Source organism: Hyla sarda, chromosome 3, assembly GCF_029499605.1.
Source record: "Hyla sarda isolate aHylSar1 chromosome 3, aHylSar1.hap1, whole genome shotgun sequence".
NCBI lineage: Eukaryota > Metazoa > Chordata > Amphibia > Anura > Hylidae > Hyla > Hyla sarda.
In genome coordinates, this window is record NC_079191.1 from 346021931 (window position 1) to 346043016 (window position 21086).

Here is a 21086-nt window from a genome sequence, read left to right on the forward strand (position 1 = left end):
GACAAGGCTGCAGTATTCTACAGCTGTGAATGGGACAAGGCTGCAGTATTCTACAGCTGTGAGAGGGACAAGGATGCAGTATTCTACAGCTGTGAGAGGGACAAGGCTGCAGTATTCTACAGCTGTGAGAGGGACAAGGATGCAGTATTCTACAGCTGTGAATGGGACAAGGCTGCAGTATTCTACAGCTGTGAGAGGGACAATGCTGCAGTATTCTACAGCTGTGAGAGGAACAAGGCTGCAGTATTCTACAGCTGTGAGAGGGACAAGGCTGCAGTATTCTACAGCTGTGAGAGGGACAAGGCTGCAGTATTCTACAGCTGTGAGAGGGACAAGGCTGCAGTATTCTACAGCTGTGAGAGGGACAAGGCTGCAGTATTCTACAGCTGTGAGAGGGACAAGGCTGCAGTATTCTACAGCTGTGAGAGGAACAAGGCTGCAGTATTCTACAGCTGTGAGAGGGACAAGGCTGCAGTATTCTACAGCTGTGAGATGGACAAGGATACAGTCTTCTACAGCTGTGAATGGGACAAGGATGCAGTATTCTACAGCTGTGAGAGGGACAAGGATGCAGTATTCTACAGCTGTGAGAGGGACAAGGCTGCAGTATTCTACAGCTGTGAATGGGACAAGGATGCAGTATTCTACAGATGTGAGAGGGACAAGGATGCAGTATTCTACAGCTGTGAATGGGACAAGGATGCAGTATTCTACAGCTGTGAATGGGACAAGGATGCAATATTCTACAGCTGTGCGAGGAACAAGGCTGCAGTATTCTACAGCTGTGAGAGGGACAAAGATGCAGTATTCTACAGCTGTGAATGGGACAAGGATGCAGTATTCTACAGCTGTGAGAGGGACAAGGCTGCAGTATTCTACAGCTGTGAATGGGAAAAGGATGCTGTATTCTACAGCTGTGAGAGGGACAAGGCTGCAGTATTCTACAGCTGTGAGAGGGACAAGGATGCAGTATTCTGCAGCTGTGAGGGGAACAAGGATGCAGTATTCTACAGCTGTGAGAGGGACAAGGATGCAGTATTCTACAGCTGTGAGAGGGACAAGGATGCAGTATTCTACAGCTGTGAATGGGACAAGGCTGCAGTATTCTCCAGCTGTGAGAGGGACAAGGATGCAGTATTCTACAGCTGTGAGAGGAACAAGGCTGCAGTATTCTACAGCTGTGAGAGGGACAAGGATGCAGTATTCTAAAGATGTGAGAGGGACAAGGATACAGTATTCTACAGCTGTGAATGGGACAATGATGCAGTATTCTACAGATGTGAGAGGGACAAGGCTGCAGTATTCTACAGCTGTGAGAGGGACAAGGCTGCAGTATTCTACATCTGTGAGAGGGACAAGGCTGCAGTAATCTACAGCTGTGAGAGGGACAAGGCTGCAGTATTCTACAGCTGTGAGAGGGACAAGGCTGCAGTATTCTACAGCTGTGAATGGGACAAGGCTGCAGTATTCTACAGCTGTGAGAGGGACAAGGATGCAGTATTCTACAGCTGTGAGAGGGACAAGGCTGCAGTATTCTACAGCTGTGAGAGGGACAAGGCTGCAGTATTCTACAGCTGTGAATGGGACAAGGCTGCAGTATTCTACAGCTGTGAGAGGGACAATGCTGCAGTATTCTACAGCTGTGAGAGGAACAAGGCTGCAGTATTCTACAGCTGTGAGAGGGACAAGGCTGCAGTATTCTACAGCTGTGAGAGGGACAAGGCTGCAGTATTCTACAGCTGTGAGAGGGACAAGGCTGCAGTATTCTACAGCTGTGAGAGGGACAAGGCTGCAGTATTCTACAGCTGTGAGAGGGACAAGGCTGCAGTATTCTACAGCTGTGAGAGGGACAAGGCTGCAGTATTCTACAGCTGTGAGAGGGACAAGGCTGCAGTATTCTACAGCTGTGAGAGGGACAAGGCTGCAGTATTCTACAGCTGTGAGATGGACAAGGATACAGTCTTCTACAGCTGTGAATGGGACAAGGATGCAGTATTCTACAGCTGTGAGAGGGACAAGGATGCAGTATTCTACAGCTGTGAGAGGGACAAGGCTGCAGTATTCTACAGCTGTGAATGGGACAAGGATGCAGTATTCTACAGATGTGAGAGGGACAAGGATGCAGTATTCTACAGCTGTGAATGGGACAAGGATGCAGTATTCTGCAGCTGTGAATGGGACAAGGATGCAATATTCTACAGCTGTGCGAGGAACAAGGCTGCAGTATTCTACAGCTGTGAGAGGGACAAAGATGCAGTATTCTACAGCTGTGAATGGGACAAGGATGCAGTATTCTATAGCTGTGAGAGGGACAAGGCTGCAGTATTCTACAGCTGTGAATGGGAAAAGGATGCTGTATTCTACAGCTGTGAGAGGGACAAGGCTGCAGTATTCTACAGCTGTGAGAGGGACAAGGATGCAGTGTTCTGCAGCTGTGAGGGGAACAAGGATGCAGTATTCTACAGCTGTGAGAGGGACAAGGATGCAGTATTCTACAGCTGTGAGAGGGACAAGGATGCAGTATTCTACAGCTGTGAATGGGACAAGGCTGCAGTATTCTCCAGCTGTGAGAGGGACAAGGATGCAGTATTCTACAGCTGTGAGAGGAACAAGGCTGCAGTATTCTACAGCTGTGAGAGGGACAAGGATACAGTATTCTACAGCTGTGAATGGGACAATGATGCAGTATTCTACAGATGTGAGAGGGACAAGGATGCAGTATTCTACAGCTGTGAGAGGGACAAGGCTGCAGTATTCTACAGCTGTGAATGGGACAAGGATGCAGTATTCTACAGCTGTGAGAGGGACAAGGCTGCAGTATTCTACAGCTGTGAGAGGGACAAGGATACAGTATTCTACAGCTGTGAGAGGGACAAGGATGCAGTATTCTACAGCTGTGAATGGGACAAGGATGCAGTATTCTACAGCTGTGAGAGGGACAGGGATGCAGTATTCTACAGCTGTGAGAGGGACAAGGATGCAGTATTCTACAGCTGTGAATGGGACAAGGATGCAGTATTCTACAGCTGTGAGGGGGACAAGGATGCAGTTTTCTACAGCTGTGAGAGGGACAAGGATACAGTATTCTACAGCTGTGAATGGGACAAGGATGAAGTTTTCTACAGCTGTGAGAGGGACAAGGATACAGTATTCTACAGCTGTGAATGGGACAAGGCTGCAGTATTCTACAGCTGTGAGAGGTACAAGGATGCAGTATTCTACAGCTGTGAGGGGAACAAGGCTGCAGTATTCTACAGCTGTGAGAGGGACAAGGATGCAGTATTCTACAGCTGTGAATGGGACAAGGCTGCAGTATTCTACAGCTGTGAGAGGGACAAGGCTGCAGTATTCTACAGCTGTGAGAGGGACAAGGATGCAGTATTCTACAGCTGTGAGAGGGACAAGGCTGCAGTATTCTACAGCTGTGAGAGGGACAAGGATACAGTATTCTACAGCTGTGAATGGGACAAGGCTGCAGTATTCTACAGCTGTGAGAGGGACAAGGCTGCAGTATTCTACAGCTGTGAGAGGGACAAGGCTGCAGTATTCTACAGCTGTGAGAGGGACAATGCTGCAGTATTCTACAGCTGTGAGAGGGACAAGGCTGCAGTATTCTACAGCTGTGAGAGGGACAAGGCTGCAGTATTCTACAGCTGTGAGAGGGACAAGGCTGCAGTATTCTACAGCTGTGAGAGGGACAAGGCTGCAGTATTCTACAGCTGTGAGAGGGACAAGGCTGCAGTATTCTACAGCTGTGAGAGGGACAAGGCTGCAGTATTCTACAGCTGTGAGAGGGACAAGGCTGCAGTATTCTACAGCTGTGAGAGGGACAAGGATGCAGTATTCTACAGCTGTGAGAGGGACAAGGCTGCAGTATTCTACAGCTGTGAATGGGACAAGGCTGCAGTATTCTACAGCTGTGAGAGGGACAAGGCTGCAGTATTCTACAGCTGTGAGAGGGACAAGGCTGCAGTATTCTACAGCTGTGAGAGGGACAAGGCTGCAGTATTCTACAGCTGTGAGAGGGACAAGGCTGCAGTATTCTACAGCTGTGAGAGGGACAAGGCTGCAGTATTCTACAGATGTGAGAGGGACAAGGCTGCAGTATTCTACAGCTGTGAGAGGGACAAGGCTGCAGTATTCTACATCTGTGAGAGGGACAAGGCTGCAGTATTCTACAGCTGTGAGAGGGACATGGCTGCAGTATTCTACAGCTGTGAGAGGGACAAGGCTGCAGTATTCTACAGCTGTGAATGGGACAAGGCTGCAGTATTCTACAGCTGTGAGAGGGACAAGGATGCAGTATTCTACAGCTGTGAGAGGGACAAGGCTGCAGTATTCTACAGCTGTGAGAGGGACAAGGCTGCAGTATTCTACAGCTGTGAATGGGACAAGGCTGCAGCATTCTACAGCTGTGAGAGGGACAAGGCTGCAGTATTCTACAGCTGTGAGAGGAACAAGGCTGCAGTATTCTACAGCTGTGAGAGGGACAAGGCTGCAGTATTCTACAGCTGTGAGAGGGACAAGGCTGCAGTATTCTACAGCTGTGAGAGGGACAAGGCTGCAGTATTCTACAGCTCTGAGAGGGACAAGGCTGCAGTATTCTACAGCTGTGAGAGGGACAAGGCTGCAGTATTCTACAGCTGTGAGAGGGACAAGGCTGCAGTATTCTACAGCTGTGAATGGGACAAGGATACAGTCTTCTACAGCTGTGAATCGGACAAGGATGCAGTATTCTACAGCTGTGAGAGGGACAAGGATGCAGTATTCTACAGCTGTGAGAGGGACAAGGATGCAGTATTCTAGAGCTGTGAATGGAACAAGGATGCAGTTTTCTACAACTGTGAGAGGGACAAGGATGCAGTATTCTACAGCTGTGAGAGGGACAAGGATACAGTATTCTACAGCTGTGAATGGGACAAGGCTGCAGTATTCTACAGCTGTGAATGGGACAAGGCTGCAGTATTCTACAGCTGTGAGAGGAACAAGGCTGCAGTATTCTACAGCTGTGAGAGGAACAAGGCTGCAGTATTCTACAGCTTTGAGAGGGACAAGGATGCAGTATTCTACAGCTGTGAGAGGAACAAGGCTGCAGTATTCTACAGCTGTGAGAGGGACAAGGCTGCAGTATTCTACAGCTGTGAGAGGGACAAGGCTGCAGTATTCTACAGCTGTGAGAGGGACAAGGCTGCAGTATTCTACAGCTGTGAGAGGGACAAGGATGCAGTATTCTACAGCTGTGAGAGGGACAAGGCTGCAGTATTCTACAGCTGTGAATGGGACAAGGATGCAGTATTCTACAGATGTGAGAGGGACAAGGATGCAGTATTCTACAGCTGTGAATGGGACAAGGATGCAGTATTCTACAGCTGTGAATGGGACAAGGATGCAATATTCTACAGCTGTGCGAGGAACAAGGCTGCAGTATTCTACAGCTGTGAGAGGGACAAAGATGCAGTATTCTACAGCTGTGAATGGGACAAGGATGCAGTATTCTACAGCTGTGAGAGGGACAAGGCTGCAGTATTCTACAGCTGTGAGAGGGACAAGGATGCAGTATTCTACAGCTGTGAGGGGAACAAGGATGCAGTATTCTACAGCTGTGAGAGGGACAAGGATGCAGTATTCTACAGCTGTGAGAGGGACAAGGATGCAGTATTCTACAGCTGTGAATGGGACAAGGCTGCAGTATTCTACAGCTGTGAGAGGGACAAGGCTGCAGTATTCTACAGCTGTGAGAGGGACAAGGCTGCAGTATTCTACAGCTGTGAATGGGACAAGGATGCAGTATTCTACAGCTGTGAGAGGGACAAGGCTGCAGTATTCTACTGCTGACAATGGGACAAGGATGCAGTATTCTACAGCTGTGAGAGGGACAAGGATGCAGTATTCTACAGCTGTGAGGGGAACAAGGATGCAGTTTTCTACAGCTGTGAGGGGAACAAGGATGCAGTTTTCTACAGCTGTGAGAGGGACAAGGATGCAGTATTCTACAGCTGTGAATGGGACAAGGATGCAGTATTCTACAGCTGTGAATGGGACAAGGATGCAGTTTTCTACAGCTGTGAGAGGGACAAGGATACAGTATTCTACAGCTGTGAATGGGACAAGGATGCAGTTTTCTACAGCTGTGAGAGGGACAAGGATACAGTATTCTACAGCTGTGAATGGGACAAGGCTGCAGTATTCTACAGCTGTGAGAGGTACAAGGATGCAGTATTCTACAGCTGTGAGGGGAACAAGGATGCAGTATTCTACAGCTGTGAGAGGGACAAGGCTGCAGTATTCTACAGCTGTGAGAGGGACAAGGATGCAGTATTCTACAGCTGTGAATGGGACAAGGCTGCAGTATTCTACAGCTGTGAGAGGGACAAGGCTGCAGTATTCTACAGCTGTGAGAGGGACAAGGCTGCAGTATTCTACAGCTGTGAGAGGGACAAGGCTGCAGTATTCTACAGCTGTGAGAGGGACAAGGCTGCAGTATTCTACAGCTGTGAGAGGGACAAGGCTGCAGTATTCTACAGCTGTGAGAGGGACAAGGCTGCAGTATTCTACAGCTGTGAGAGGGACAAGGCTGCAGTATTCTACAGCTGTGAGAGGGACAAGGCTGCAGTATTCTACAGCTGTGAGAGGGACAAGGCTGCAGTATTCTACAGCTGTGAGAGGGACAAGGCTGCAGTATTCTACAGCTGTGAGAGGGACAAGGCTGCAGTATTCTACAGCTGTGAGAGGGACAAGGCTGCAGGTATTCTACAGCTGTGAATGGGACAAGGCTGCAGTATTCTACAGCTGTGAGAGGGACAAGGCTGCAGTATTCTACAGCTGTGAGAGGAACAAGGCTGCAGTATTCTACAGCTGTGAGAGGGATAAGGCTGCAGTATTCTACAGCTGTGAGAGGGACAAGGCTGCAGTATTCTACAGCTGTGAGAGGGACAAGGCTGCAGTATTCTACAGCTGTGAGAGGGACAAGGCTGCAGTATTCTACAGCTGTGAGAGGGACAAGGCTGCAGTATTCTACAGCTGTGAATGGGACAAGGCTGCAGTATTCTACAGCTGTGAGAGGGACAAGGCTGCAGTATTCTACAGATGAGAGGGACAAGGCTGCAGTATTCTACAGCTGTGAGAGGGACAAGGCTGCAGTATTCTACAGCTGTGAATGGGACAAGGCTGCAGTATTCTACAGCTGTGAATGGGACAAGGCTGCAGTATTCTACAGCTGTGAGAGGGACAAGGATGCAGTATTCTACAGCTGTGAGAGGGACAAGGCTGCAGTATTCTACAGCTGTGAATGGGACAAGGCTGCAGTATTCTACAGCTGTGAGAGGGACAAGGATGCAGTATTCTACAGCTGTGAGAGGGACAAGGATGCAGTATTCTACAGCTGTGAATGGGACAAGGCTGCAGTATTCTACAGCTGTGAGAGGAACAAGGCTGCAGTATTCTACAGCTGTGAGAGGGACAAAAATGCAGTATTCTACAGCTGTGAATGGGACAAGGCTGCAGTATTCTACAGCTGTGAGATGAACAAGGCTGCAGTATTCTACAGCTTTGAGAGGGACAAGGCTGCAGTATTCTACAGCTGTGAGAGGGACAAGGCTGCAGTATTCTACAGCTGTGAGAGGGACAAGGCTGCAGTATTCTACAGCTGTGAGAGGGACAAGGCTGCAGTATTCTACAGCTGTGAGAGGGACAAGGCTGCAGTATTCTACAGCTGTGAGAGGGACAAGGCTGCAGTATTCTACAGCTGTGAGAGGGACAAGGCTGCAGTATTCTACAGCTGTGAGAGGGACAAGGCTGCAGTATCTTGTACAGTTACAGTGGGGATCAAAAGTTTGGGCACCCCAGGTAAAAATTTGTATTAATGTACATAAAGAAGCCAAGGAAAGATGGAAAATTCTCCAAAAGGCATCAAATTACAGATTAGACATTCTCATAATATGTAAAAGGGACAAGGCTGCAGTATTCTACAGCTGTGAGAGGGACAAGGCTGCAGTATTCTACAGCTGTGAGAGGGACAAGGCTGCAGTATTCTGCAGCTGTGAGAGGGACAAGGCTGCAGTATTCTACAGCTGTGAATGGGACAAGGCTGCAGTATTCTACAGCTGTGAGAGGGACAAGGATGCAGTATTCTACAGCTGTGAGAGGGACAAGGATGCAGTATTCTACAGCTGTGAATGGGACAAGGCTGCAGTATTCTACAGCTGTGAGAGGAACAAGGCTGCAGTATTCTACAGCTGTGAGAGGGACAAAAATGCAGTATTCTACAGCTGTGAATGGGACAAGGCTGCAGTATTCTACAGCTGTGAGATGAACAAGGCTGCAGTATTCTACAGCTTTGAGAGGGACAAGGCTGCAGTATTCTACAGCTGTGAGAGGGACAAGGCTGCAGTATTCTACAGCTGTGAGAGGGACAAGGCTGCAGTATTCTACAGCTGTGAGAGGGACAAGGCTGCAGTATTCTACAGCTGTGAGAGGGACAAGGCTGCAGTATTCTACAGCTGTGAGAGGGACAAGGCTGCAGTATTCTACAGCTGTGAGAGGGACAAGGCTGCAGTATTCTACAGCTGTGAGAGGGACAAGGCTGCAGTATTCTACAGCTGTGAGAGGGACAAGGCTGCAGTATTCTACAGCTGTGAGAGGGACAAGGCTGCAGTATCTTGTACAGTTACAGTGGGGATCAAAAGTTTGGGCACCCCAGGTAAAAATTTGTATTAATGTACATAAAGAAGCCAAGGAAAGATGGAAAATTCTCCAAAAGGCATCAAATTACAGATTAGACATTCTCATAATATGTAAAAAAAAATATTTATTTCCATCATTTACACTTTCAAAATAACAGAAAACAAAAAAATGATGTCTGCAAAAGTTTGGGCACCCTGCGGAGTTAATATCTTGTATCACAGCTTGTAAGCGCTTTTTGTAGCCAGCCAAGAGTCTTTCAATTCTTGTTTGAGGTATCTTTGCCCATTCTTCCTTTCAAAAGTCTTCCAATCCTTTGAGATTTCTGGGCTGTCTGTCACGCACTGCTCTTTAAGGTCTATTCATAGATTTTCAATTATGTTGAGGTCAGGAGATTGTGAAGGCCATGGCAAAACGTTCAGTTTACGCCTCTTGATGTAATACACCGTGGATTTCGTGGTGTGTTTAGGATCATTATCCATTTGTAGAAGCCATCCTCTCTTTAACTTCAGCTTTTTTTTACAGATGGCATCAAGTTAGCATCCAAAATTTGCTGAAATTTTATTGAATCCAATTTTACTTCTACTCGTGAGATGTTCCCTGTGTCACTGGCTACAATACAATCCCAAAGCATGATTGATCCACCCCCATGCTTAACAGTTGGACAGAGGTTCTTTTCATTCAATTCTGTTCCCCTTCTCCAAACGTACCTTTGCTCATTCCGGACAAAAAATTCAATTTTAACCTCATCGGTCCACAGAACTTCTTTCCAAAATGCATCAGGCTTGTCTATATGTTCATTTGCGAAGTTCAAACGTAGAAGAGGTTTTCTTCTGATGACTCTTCCATGAAGACCATATTTGTACAAGTATCTCTTTACAGTGGAATATTGTACCACAACTCCAGTGTCTGACAGATCTTTCTGGAGGGATTGTGCAGTCAAACATGGGTTCTGAATTGTTTTTCTCACAATCCTGCAAGCTGTTCTGTCTGATATTTTTCTTGGTCTTCCAGATCTTGCTTTAACTTCCCCTGTTCCTGATGACTGCCATTTCTTAATTATATTCCGAACAGAGGATATTGACATCTGCAAACGTTTTGCTGTCTTCTTATAGCCTTCTCCAGCTTTGTGAGTGTCAACTATTTTCAGTTTCAGATTTCTAGACAACTGCTTAGAAGAACTTATGGTGCTGATCATGGGGAAAGATCAGATGAGTCTGGGCATTTAAAACCTTTGAGATTGACATCACCTGACATGACACTGGCAGGTCTCAGCTTTGCAAAGGGGGCAGTGCATGCTATAAATTCTGCAGGGTGCCCAAACTTCTGCAGACGCCATTTTTTTGTTTTCTGTTATTTTAAAAGTGTAAATGATGGAAAAAAAATCTAACTTTTGTTGACATATTATAAGAATGTCTAATCTGTAAATTGATGCCTTTTGGAGACTTTTCCATCTTTCTTTGGCTTCTTTATGCACATTAATACAAATTTTTACCTGGGTTGCCCAAACATTTGATCCCCACTGTAGTTGTACAAGATACTGCATCCTTTACCCTCTCACAGCTGTAGAATACTGCAGGCTGCAGTAGATCGCATAGCTGCAATTTCCTATTATTATTATGCGATTTTCTATTAGTATAATAGGATAGGGGATAAGTGACTGATCACAGGGGGGGGGGGGTCCGACCGCTGGGACACCCTGCGATCTCCTGCACAGGGCCACGGCTCTCCTGTGCACAGGGCCAGATTAAGGCTGCCTGGAAGATGGAGCACTTCATTATGTTGCCCCCCCCCCCCAGACAGTTCCCCCACATTAGGTGCAGTACAGTTCCCCCACATTAGGTGCAGTTTAGTTCCCCCCACATTACGTGCAGTATAGTTCCCCCCACATTAGGTGCTGTTTATTCCCCACATTAGGTGCAGTATAGTTTCCCCACATTAGGTGCAGTATATTCCCCCCACATTAGGTGCAGTATAGTTCCCCCCACATTAGGTGCAGTATAGTTCCCCCACATTAGGTGCAGTATAGTTCCCCCCACATTAGGTGCAGTATAGTTCCCCCCACATTAGGTGCAGTATAGTTCCCCCACATTAGGTGCAGTATAGTTCCCCCACATTAGGTGCAGTATAGTTCCCCCACATTAGGTGCAGTATAGTTCCCCCACATTAGGTGCAGTATAGTTCCCTCACATTAGGTGCAGTACAGTTCCCCACATTAGGTGCAGTACAGTTCCCCACATTAGGTGCAGTATAGTTCCCCCCACATTAGGTGCAGTACAGTTCCCTACATTAGGTGCAGTACAGTTCCCCACATTAGGTGCTGTATAGTTCCCCACATTAGGTGCTGTATTGTTCCCCCACATTAGGTGCAGTATAGTTCCCCCACATTAGGTGCAGTATAGTTCCCCCACATTAGGTGCAGTATAGTTCCCCTACATTAGGTGCAGTATAGTTCCCCTACATTAGGTGCAGTATAGTTCCCCACATTAGGTGCAGTATAGTTCCCCCACATTAGGTGCAGTATAGTTCCCCCACATTAGGTGCAGTATAGTTCCCCACATTAGGTGCAGTACAGTTCCCTCACAGGGACAAGGCTGCAGTATTCTACAGCTGTGAGAGGGACAAGGCTGCAGTATTATACAGCTGTGAGAGGGACAAGGCTGCAGTATTCTACAGCTGTGAGAGGGACAAGGCTGCAGTATTCTACAGCTGTGAATGGGACAAGGCTGCAGTATTCTACAGCTGTGAGAGGGACAAGGCTGCAGTATTCTACAGATGAGAGGGACAAGGCTGCAGTATTCTACAGCTGTGAGAGGGACAAGGCTGCAGTATTCTACAGCTGTGAATGGGACAAGGCTGCAGTATTCTACAGCTGTGAATGGGACAAGGCTGCAGTATTCTACAGCTGTGAGAGGGACAAGGATGCAGTATTCTACAGCTGTGAGAGGGACAAGGCTGCAGTATTCTACAGCTGTGAATGGGACAAGGCTGCAGTATTCTACAGCTGTGAGAGGGACAAGGATGCAGTATTCTACAGCTGTGAGAGGGACAAGGATGCAGTATTCTACAGCTGTGAATGGGACAAGGCTGCAGTATTCTACAGCTGTGAGAGGAACAAGGCTGCAGTATTCTACAGCTGTGAGAGGGACAAAAATGCAGTATTCTACAGCTGTGAATGGGACAAGGCTGCAGTATTCTACAGCTGTGAGATGAACAAGGCTGCAGTATTCTACAGCTTTGAGAGGGACAAGGCTGCAGTATTCTACAGCTGTGAGAGGGACAAGGCTGCAGTATTCTACAGCTGTGAGAGGGACAAGGCTGCAGTATTCTACAGCTGTGAGAGGGACAAGGCTGCAGTATTCTACAGCTGTGAGAGGGACAAGGCTGCAGTATTCTACAGCTGTGAGAGGGACAAGGCTGCAGTATTCTACAGCTGTGAGAGGGACAAGGCTGCAGTATTCTACAGCTGTGAGAGGGACAAGGCTGCAGTATTCTACAGCTGTGAGAGGGACAAGGCTGCAGTATTCTACAGCTGTGAGAGGGACAAGGCTGCAGTATCTTGTACAGTTACAGTGGGGATCAAAAGTTTGGGCACCCCAGGTAAAAATTTGTATTAATGTACATAAAGAAGCCAAGGAAAGATGGAAAATTCTCCAAAAGGCATCAAATTACAGATTAGACATTCTCATAATATGTAAAAAAAAATATTTATTTCCATCATTTACACTTTCAAAATAACAGAAAACAAAAAAATGATGTCTGCAAAAGTTTGGGCACCCTGCGGAGTTAATATCTTGTATCACAGCTTGTAAGCGCTTTTTGTAGCCAGCCAAGAGTCTTTCAATTCTTGTTTGAGGTATCTTTGCCCATTCTTCCTTTCAAAAGTCTTCCAATCCTTTGAGATTTCTGGGCTGTCTGTCACGCACTGCTCTTTAAGGTCTATTCATAGATTTTCAATTATGTTGAGGTCAGGAGATTGTGAAGGCCATGGCAAAACGTTCAGTTTACGCCTCTTGATGTAATACACCGTGGATTTCGTGGTGTGTTTAGGATCATTATCCATTTGTAGAAGCCATCCTCTCTTTAACTTCAGTTTTTTTTTACAGATGGCATCAAGTTAGCATCCAAAATTTGCTGAAATTTTATTGAATCCAATTTTACTTCTACTCGTGAGATGTTCCCTGTGTCACTGGCTACAATACAATCCCAAAGCATGATTGATCCACCCCCATGCTTAACAGTTGGACAGAGGTTCTTTTCATTCAATTCTGTTCCCCTTCTCCAAACGTACCTTTGCTCATTCCGGACAAAAAATTCAATTTTAACCTCATCGGTCCACAGAACTTCTTTCCAAAATGCATCAGGCTTGTCTATATGTTCATTTGCGAAGTTCAAACGTAGAAGAGGTTTTCTTCTGATGACTCTTCCATGAAGACCATATTTGTACAAGTATCTCTTTACAGTGGAATATTGTACCACAACTCCAGTGTCTGACAGATCTTTTTGGAGGGATTGTGCAGTCAAACATGGGTTCTGAATTGTTTTTCTCACAATCCTGCAAGCTGTTCTGTCTGATATTTTTTTTGGTCTTCCAGATCTTGCTTTAACTTCCCCTGTTCCTGATGACTGCCATTTCTTAATTATATTCCGAACAGAGGATATTGACATCTGCAAACGTTTTGCTGTCTTCTTATAGCCTTCTCCAGCTTTGTGAATGTCAACTATTTTCAGTTTCAGATTTCTAGACAACTGCTTAGAAGAACTTATGGTGCTGATCATGGGGAAAGATCAGATGAGTCTGGGCATTTAAAACCTTTGAGATTGACATCACCTGACATGACACTGGCAGGTCTCAGCTTTGCAAAGGGGGCAGTGCATGCTATAAATTCTGCAGGGTGCCCAAACTTTTGCAGACGCCATTTTTTTGTTTTCTGTTATTTTAAAAGTGTAAATGATGGAAAAAAAATCTAACTTTTGTTGACATATTATAAGAATGTCTAATCTGTAAATTGATGCCTTTTGGAGACTTTTCCATCTTTCTTTGGCTTCTTTATGCACATTAATACAAATTTTTACCTGGGTTGCCCAAACATTTGATCCCCACTGTAGTTGTACAAGATACTGCATCCTTTACCCTCTCACAGCTGTAGAATACTGCAGGCTGCAGTAGATCGCATAGCTGCAATTTCCTATTATTATTATGCGATTTTCTATTAGTATAATAGGATAGGGGATAAGTGACTGATCACAGGGGGGGGGGGTCCGACCGCTGGGACACCCTGCGATCTCCTGCACAGGGCCACGGCTCTCCTGTGCACAGGGCCAGATTAAGGCTGCCTGGAAGATGGAGCACTTCATTATGTTGCCCCCCCCCCAGACAGTTCCCCCACATTAGGTGCAGTACAGTTCCCCCACATTAGGTGCAGTTTAGTTCCCCCCACATTACGTGCAGTATAGTTCCCCCCACATTAGGTGCTGTATATTCCCCACATTAGGTGCAGTATAGTTTCCCCACATTAGGTGCAGTATAGTTCCCCCCACATTAGGTGCAGTATAGTTCCCCCCACATTAGGTGCAGTATAGTTCCCCCCACATTAGGTGCAGTATAGTTCCCCCCACATTAGGTGCAGTATAGTTCCCCCCACATTAGGTGCAGTATAGTTCCCCCACATTAGGTGCAGTATAGTTCCCCCACATTAGGTGCAGTATAGTTCCCTCACATTAGGTGCAGTACAGTTCCCCACATTAGGTGCAGTACAGTTCCCCACATTAGGTGCAGTATAGTTCCCCCCACATTAGGTGCAGTACAGTTCCCTACATTAGGTGCAGTACAGTTCCCCACATTAGGTGCTGTATAGTTCCCCACATTAGGTGCTGTATTGTTCCCCCACATTAGGTGCAGTATAGTTCCCCCACATTAGGTGCAGTATAGTTCCCCCACATTAGGTGCAGTATAGTTCCCCTACATTAGGTGCAGTATAGTTCCCCTACATTAGGTGCAGTATAGTTCCCCACATTAGGTGCAGTATAGTTCCCCCACATTAGGTGCAGTATAGTTCCCCCACATTAGGTGCAGTATAGTTCCCCACATTAGGTGCAGTACAGTTCCCTCACAGGCATACAGCCTCCAGCCATATACAGTGTATGGCTGGAGGCTGTATGCCTGTTTACTGCCCCACTTCAGTGTTCCGACCACCGCCTCTCTGGTCTGGGGACCCCGGGGACCGGGGTCACAATCTACTGCTATGGCCTATGGGCCATAGCAGTAGGTCCGGGGAGCGGAGGTCGGAACACTGACGATGACGTGCCACTGTTAACTTACCACGTGCACGCGTCCTCCTCGTTGCTCCGCTCCGTCCTGCTTTTCTCCTATGGGCGCACGCACGGGACGTCAGTGACGTCCCTGCATGTGCTACCTCCCAGTGGTCCCTGCATTTTTAAAGTTAACGCGGGGACTGCCGCAGAAAGGTAACCACTGGGACATCTTTGTGTCCTGAAAAGATTTTTCGGGACACAGGGATGTACCGAGTGTGACGGTTGCCCCCTGCGGGCACGGGGCCCGGAGCAGACGCTCCATAGCGCCAATGATGATTTGGCCCTGCCTGTGCCGCAGCGTGACGTCTCCTCCATGTATCTCTATGGGACCCCCGCGATCTCCTAAACGGGGCCCCGCATTGCCACTCTAGAATTTTATGGGAAGGGGGCGTAAACGTCGACCTCAGAAAGGTTGACACTACGCGCATTAGCCACTCACATAGAGTGGCAATGCGGGGCCCCGTTTAGGAGATCGCGGGGGTCCCAGCGGCCGGCGCACCATCCCCCACCCCGCGATCGGACACTTACCCCCTGTGGATTATGGATAAGTTGTATTTTCTGCAGTCCTTTAACTATAATGGGTAGCAAAATCAGCTGCAGAAAATATGCAGCAGGTCCTGTACGTGTGAACGTACCCTTATGCAGTAAAATAGTGATGGCTTTGATCATCCTTTACTATACATCAGTGCCCAGACAATGACAGATGTCTGCATACAGCCCAACCGAAGCTCCTTAGCGCCCTCTCATGGTGGATTGAGTACTGCACTCATCTGCTTTACTACTGTATACACATTTCTTCTGCACTTCTCTCTCAGCCTATTGACAGACATTACTCCTCACCAGCCGTCAGAAGTTTGACTATAACGAGTCCCCGTAGCAGGCGCAGGAAGTGCTGGCGGTCACGTTGTACGGTATGCGGTATCTGCAGTGACCTCTGCTCTACGTGCTTCAGACATGGTGGCGGTAAATAAGTACGTGCTCGGAGCTTCCATGGTGGGAACCGTCTTCGGAGCGTCCGTCCTCATAAAGTCAGTATGTTATACCACGTGATCAGGGCTGTCACTGACTGCCCCTTGTTCTGTGTGTCACCTGTCTATTTACAGACCCCAAATACCTCTCTGCTGCATTAACTCTTTTCTTTCTGCTACTGCATTTCTTAGGGTGGTGTTTCCCAACCAGGGTGCCTCCAAGCTGATGCAAAACTACAACTCCTAGCATGCTCGGACAGCCTTTGACTGTCCGGACATGCTGGAAGTTGTAGTTTGCAACAGCTGGAGGCACCCTGGTTGGATGGCACTGCCTTAGGGTATGTTCACATGGTTAAAAAAAATAAACTGCTATGAATTTGAATACAATTTATATAAAAAAAAATAAAAAATCTCCCGCCGCTCTCTAAAATGCGGCATTTTTAAAAACCACGTTGTGTTTTTCCCTCAAGGAAAAAGACGCGACGTGACGCATTTCAGCATGGAAACTCCTCCCATTTAATTTGGTTAGAGCTTTAAATGTCTGCATCAAAACCTGTTCAGCAGTTGCCACCCAGATTTTGAGGTGAAATATTTTCCTGGCAGATTTTGCCCTTGTGAATAAGCCCTTAGATTAGTGGTGCCCAAACTGTGGCCCTCCAGATGTTGCAAAACTACAACTCCCAGCATGCCTTGCAGCCAACCCCTTAAAGGAGCCAACCCCTTAAAGTCGTGAACAACTTATCCCCTATCCTAAGGATAGGGGATAAGTTGCAGATCGTGGGGGGTCCGACCGCTGGGGCCCCCAGAGATCTCCTGTACGGGGCCCCGACAGCACGCGCGAAGGGGGCGTGTCTACCCCGCACGAAGCGGTGGCCGACACGCCCCCTCAATACAACTCTATGGCAGAGCCAAAGCGCTGCCTTCGACAATCTCCGGCTCTGCCATAGAGATGTATTGAGGGGGCGTGTTGACCGCCGCTTCGTGTGGAGGTCGACACCCGCTATCTGGCCGGAGAGCTTGGCCCCCGTACAGAGAGATCGCAGGGGGCCCAGTGGTCGGACCCCCCGCGATCTCAAACTTATCCCCTATCCTTAGGATAGGGGATAAGTTTTTCACCACTGGACTACCCCTTTAAGGACATGCGCCGTAAATGTACAGCAATGCATAGTGTCACTTAGCCCATAGTACATTTACGGTGCGGCTGTGACTCGAGCGCAGGAGCTGCGCCCGCTTCATTCCCTGTGGCTGCCAATTGCCGCGGACCCACCGGTAATGGCAGACATCAGTGATCTCGCTGATGTTTGCCATTAACCTCTCAGATCCCGTGATCAATACAGATCATGGCATCTGCGGCAGTGCGGCACTTAAAATGGCTGATCTGATCGCCCACGGCACTGCTGCGGGGATCAGATCAGCCAAGATGGCGGACAGAGGACCCCTCACTTGTCTCTGTCCGTCGCCCGGGGTCTTCTGCACTGATCGGCCTTCCAGCAGACCAGAGCAGAAGATCGCCGATAATACTGATCAGGGCTTACAAAAGCGTAAAAAAATGATAAAAAATGAACATATTTGGTATCGTCACATGTGTAAATGTCTGAATTATAAAAATATAATGTTAATGATCCCCCACGGCGAACGGCGTAAATGGGAAAAAAAGTCCCAAATTTCAGCTTTTTTGTCACATCAAACTGCAAAAAAATTGTAATAAAAAGCGATCAAAAAGTCACAAATGCACAAACGTGGCACTAAAACAAACTACAGATCATGGTGAAAAAAATTAGCCCTCACACATCCCTGAATACGGAAAAATAAGAGGGTAAAAGGGGGGCAAAATAGAGCAATTTTAAACATACTGATTTTCTAAAAAGTTTTGAGATTTTTTAAAAGCAGTACAATAATAGAAATGTGTGTAACCATGGGTATCATTTTAATCGTATTGATCCAGAGAATAAAGAAAACATGTAATTTATACCGTAAAGTGCACAGTGTGAAAACGACCCCCCCAAATTTGCAAAATTAGAATTTTCGTTTAAATTTCCTTACACAAAAAATAATTTTTTGGGTTTACCATACATTTTAGGGTAAAATGAGTGATATCATTACAAAGTGCAACTGGTTACGCAAAAAACAAGCCCTCATATGGGTCTGTGAATGGAAATATAAAAGAGTTATGGATTTTAGAAGATGAGGTGGAATAAACGAAAACGCAAAAATAAAATTGGCCTGGTCCTTTACCCCTTAACCACCATGGACGTTTGTGCTCGTCCATGTGCCTTTAACGGGGTTTGGCGCGGGCTCCCGACTCCAGCCTGCCCCCAGCTGATTCCTGTAGATGGGGGGGGCCGAGCACACTCTGCTCCATGCTGGGAGCTGTAGTACCATCATTAACCCCTTAACGACGCCGGACGTAAATTTACGTCCTGCTGAGCTGGTATTTAAGGCATCAGGACGTACATTTACGTCCTATGTATAACCGCGAGCATCGGAGCGATGCTCGGGTTATGAGCGGCAGGTCCCGGCTGCTGATAGCAGCTATGGACCTTCCTGTAATGGCGGGCATCCACGATTGCGCGGATGTCCGCCATTAACCCCTCAGATGCCATGATCAGTACAGATCACGGCATCTGCAGCATCGCGGTCACTAAAATGGATGATCGGATCGGCCGCAGCACCGCCGCAGCGATCCGATCATCTACAGTGGCAGATGGAGGTCCCCTCACCTGGCTCCGCTGCCCTCCACGGATCTTCTGCTCTGGTCTGCAATCGAGCAGAAGATGTCCGATAATGCTGATCAGTGCTATGTCCTATACATAGCACTGAACAGCATTAGCAATCGAATGATTGCTATAGATAGTCCCCTATGGGGACTATTAAAGTGTAAAAATAAAAGTAACAAAAGAGTAAAAAATAAAAGTAAAAAAATGTGAAAAACCCCCTCACCCAATAAAAACGTAAATTGTCCCATTTTCCCTATTTTACCCCCAAAAGTGTAAAAAAAATTTTTTTTATATACATATTTGGTATCGCCGCGTGCGTAAATATCTGAACTATTAAAATAAAATGTTAATGATACCGTGAACGTAAAAGAAAAAGAAAAGTACAAAATAGCTGCTTTTTTATAACATTTTATTCGCAAAAAAATTGATTAAAAAAATGTATAAAAATTTTTATATAAGCAAATATGGTATCAATAAAAAGTACAGATCACGGCGCAAAAAAGAGCCCTCATACCGCCGATTATACGGAAAAATGAAAAAGTTATAGGTCTTCAAAATAGGGGGATTTTAAATGTACTAATTTGGTTAAAAAGTTTGGGATTTTTTTTAAGCGCAACAGTAATAAAAAAGTGTATAATCATGAGTATCATTTTAATCATATTGACCCAAAGAATAAAGAACACGTAATTTTTACCGTAAATTGTACAGCCTGAAAACTGTCAGCTATGTTTTTAGTGCCCTGCCCACCCATATAAATTGATCCCTGTTTAAAAATTAATAAACATTTTATTATAAAAAAGATACATTTTGTTAAAAACTATTTTTTCCATCACTAATATATCTTTTTAATTATTATTTTTTAATGGTACCCGATGAAATTTTATTAAAAAAAGGTATCTCCATCACTTTTTTTGGATCGGTAAAGTCCAAAAGAGAATAAAAAACGCCTGAAAAAGCGCCATAGTTAACACCCACATGGCGTTTTTTCACTCCCATAGACTTCTATGGGAGAAAAACGCCATGATTTCAGGGTAAAAAAAACGCCATAGGCTCAACATGCTGAGATTTTGCAAAACCGCCAAGGAACTGAAAAACGCCAAAAAAGAGTGGAAAAAAAAAAACGCCAAAAGGATGAAAAAAACTCCAAACTGAAAAAAACAAGTGGAAAGAAAAATTTGTGATTGCTCATTGATTTACAGCTAACATCTGTCTGCAGCGTTTTTTGGTTGAAAAAACGCCATGCTGCAAAATTGGCGTTTTTCTTGGCGTTTTTCCCCCCAAAAAACAAGTGGAATTTCAGTCTTAGAAAATCATTTCAGGTAGGAACTATCAATCAGTAAAGCTGAAAACCCATGCCTGCCACGTCAGCTTAAACAGGTAAGCACAAGGCATACACAAGAACCTCTGCATTATTGTCTGATAACAGCCTATAAAGCACTATATAAGAAAAAAATAAATAAATCTTGACTGCTTCTTCAGAAATTAACCCCCTACCCCCCCCCCCCCAAGGTGTTTTTGTCCAGAAAACTGCCTAACTTGCTGCATTTTTTTTTGTCCAATCAATAAGGCTGTGGCCAGGTGTTATGTGGAAATCAATAGGGAAATATGAAACAGGAACGGGAACCTTGCTCTCCCCACTGCTTGGAGCGGTGCCCTCCGAGTTCAGACGCTTTTTCCCATATCCTGTGGATAAAGGAATAAGTTGTTAAACGCTGGATAACCCCCTTTAGGCTATGTTCACATTCACCCGCTGGAATGTCCGCACGGAAAATCTCCATGCGGACATTTCGGAGACTGTGAGCGTCGGCAAAATATGCCGGCACTAGGACCGCACTGGAATGTGCCATCTCATAGACAGCTATGCATTCTGTGCGGAGTCCGCAGGTTCAAGCTTCCTGTGGATACTGAATTTGGAATTTCCGTGCCGGAAACATCTGGCATGGAAATTCCACCGTGTGTAAAGCGCTGTGGACTTCCGCACCGAAATTCAGGTGTGAACATAGCCTAATTGCAGAGATTATTTCCCAGTTACTTGCACAGGTACCTTAAGGGTGCATTGCGGGAAACACTCTACTAGTTGCTTGTGTGTGAACGCACCCTTAAGATGTGTGTGTTGCACATGTTTAAAGGGGTATTTCCAACTTAGACATTTGTAGTGGGCCCACAGTACACGCAATAATCATTACAAACCATTTATTGTGACATGTTTGTTAGGGACATCTGGATTGATTCAAATTTTATTTGAAATTTGTAAAAATTTTTGTACTTGATGTCCTTTTCTTCAGAGACTATGTAGGCGGGGGTCAATGTCCAAGCAAAGTGAAAATTGAAGGGAAGACAGTGATAGTAACTGGTGCTAATACAGGGATTGGTAAAGAAACTGCCTTGGAGCTTGCAAGAAGAGGTA

The 21086-nt window shown here is 46.2% G+C and overlaps 1 protein-coding gene across 9 annotated transcripts in view; it reads left to right on the forward strand.

Annotated features, from left to right (window-relative positions):
* RDH13 (retinol dehydrogenase 13) overlaps positions 1-21086 on the forward strand; it is a 68275-nt gene that overhangs the window by 30305 nt on the left and 16884 nt on the right. For 4 of the 9 annotated variants that reach the window (XM_056567474.1, XM_056567472.1, XM_056567473.1 and 1 more), the window contains one exon: positions 20965-21083. The exons of 1 other annotated variant lie outside the window; for it this stretch is intronic. Coding sequence is in view for 2 of the 8 variants with exons in the window: in XM_056567470.1 (XP_056423445.1) it covers positions 15949-16022; positions 20965-21083 (193 nt within the window). In the remaining 6 variants the exon portion in view is untranslated. Of the gene's footprint in view, positions 1-15886; positions 16027-20964; positions 21084-21086 lie in introns of those variants that run through there. 4 more of the 9 variants (XM_056567470.1, XM_056567471.1, XM_056567476.1 and 1 more) reach the window with 3 other exon arrangements.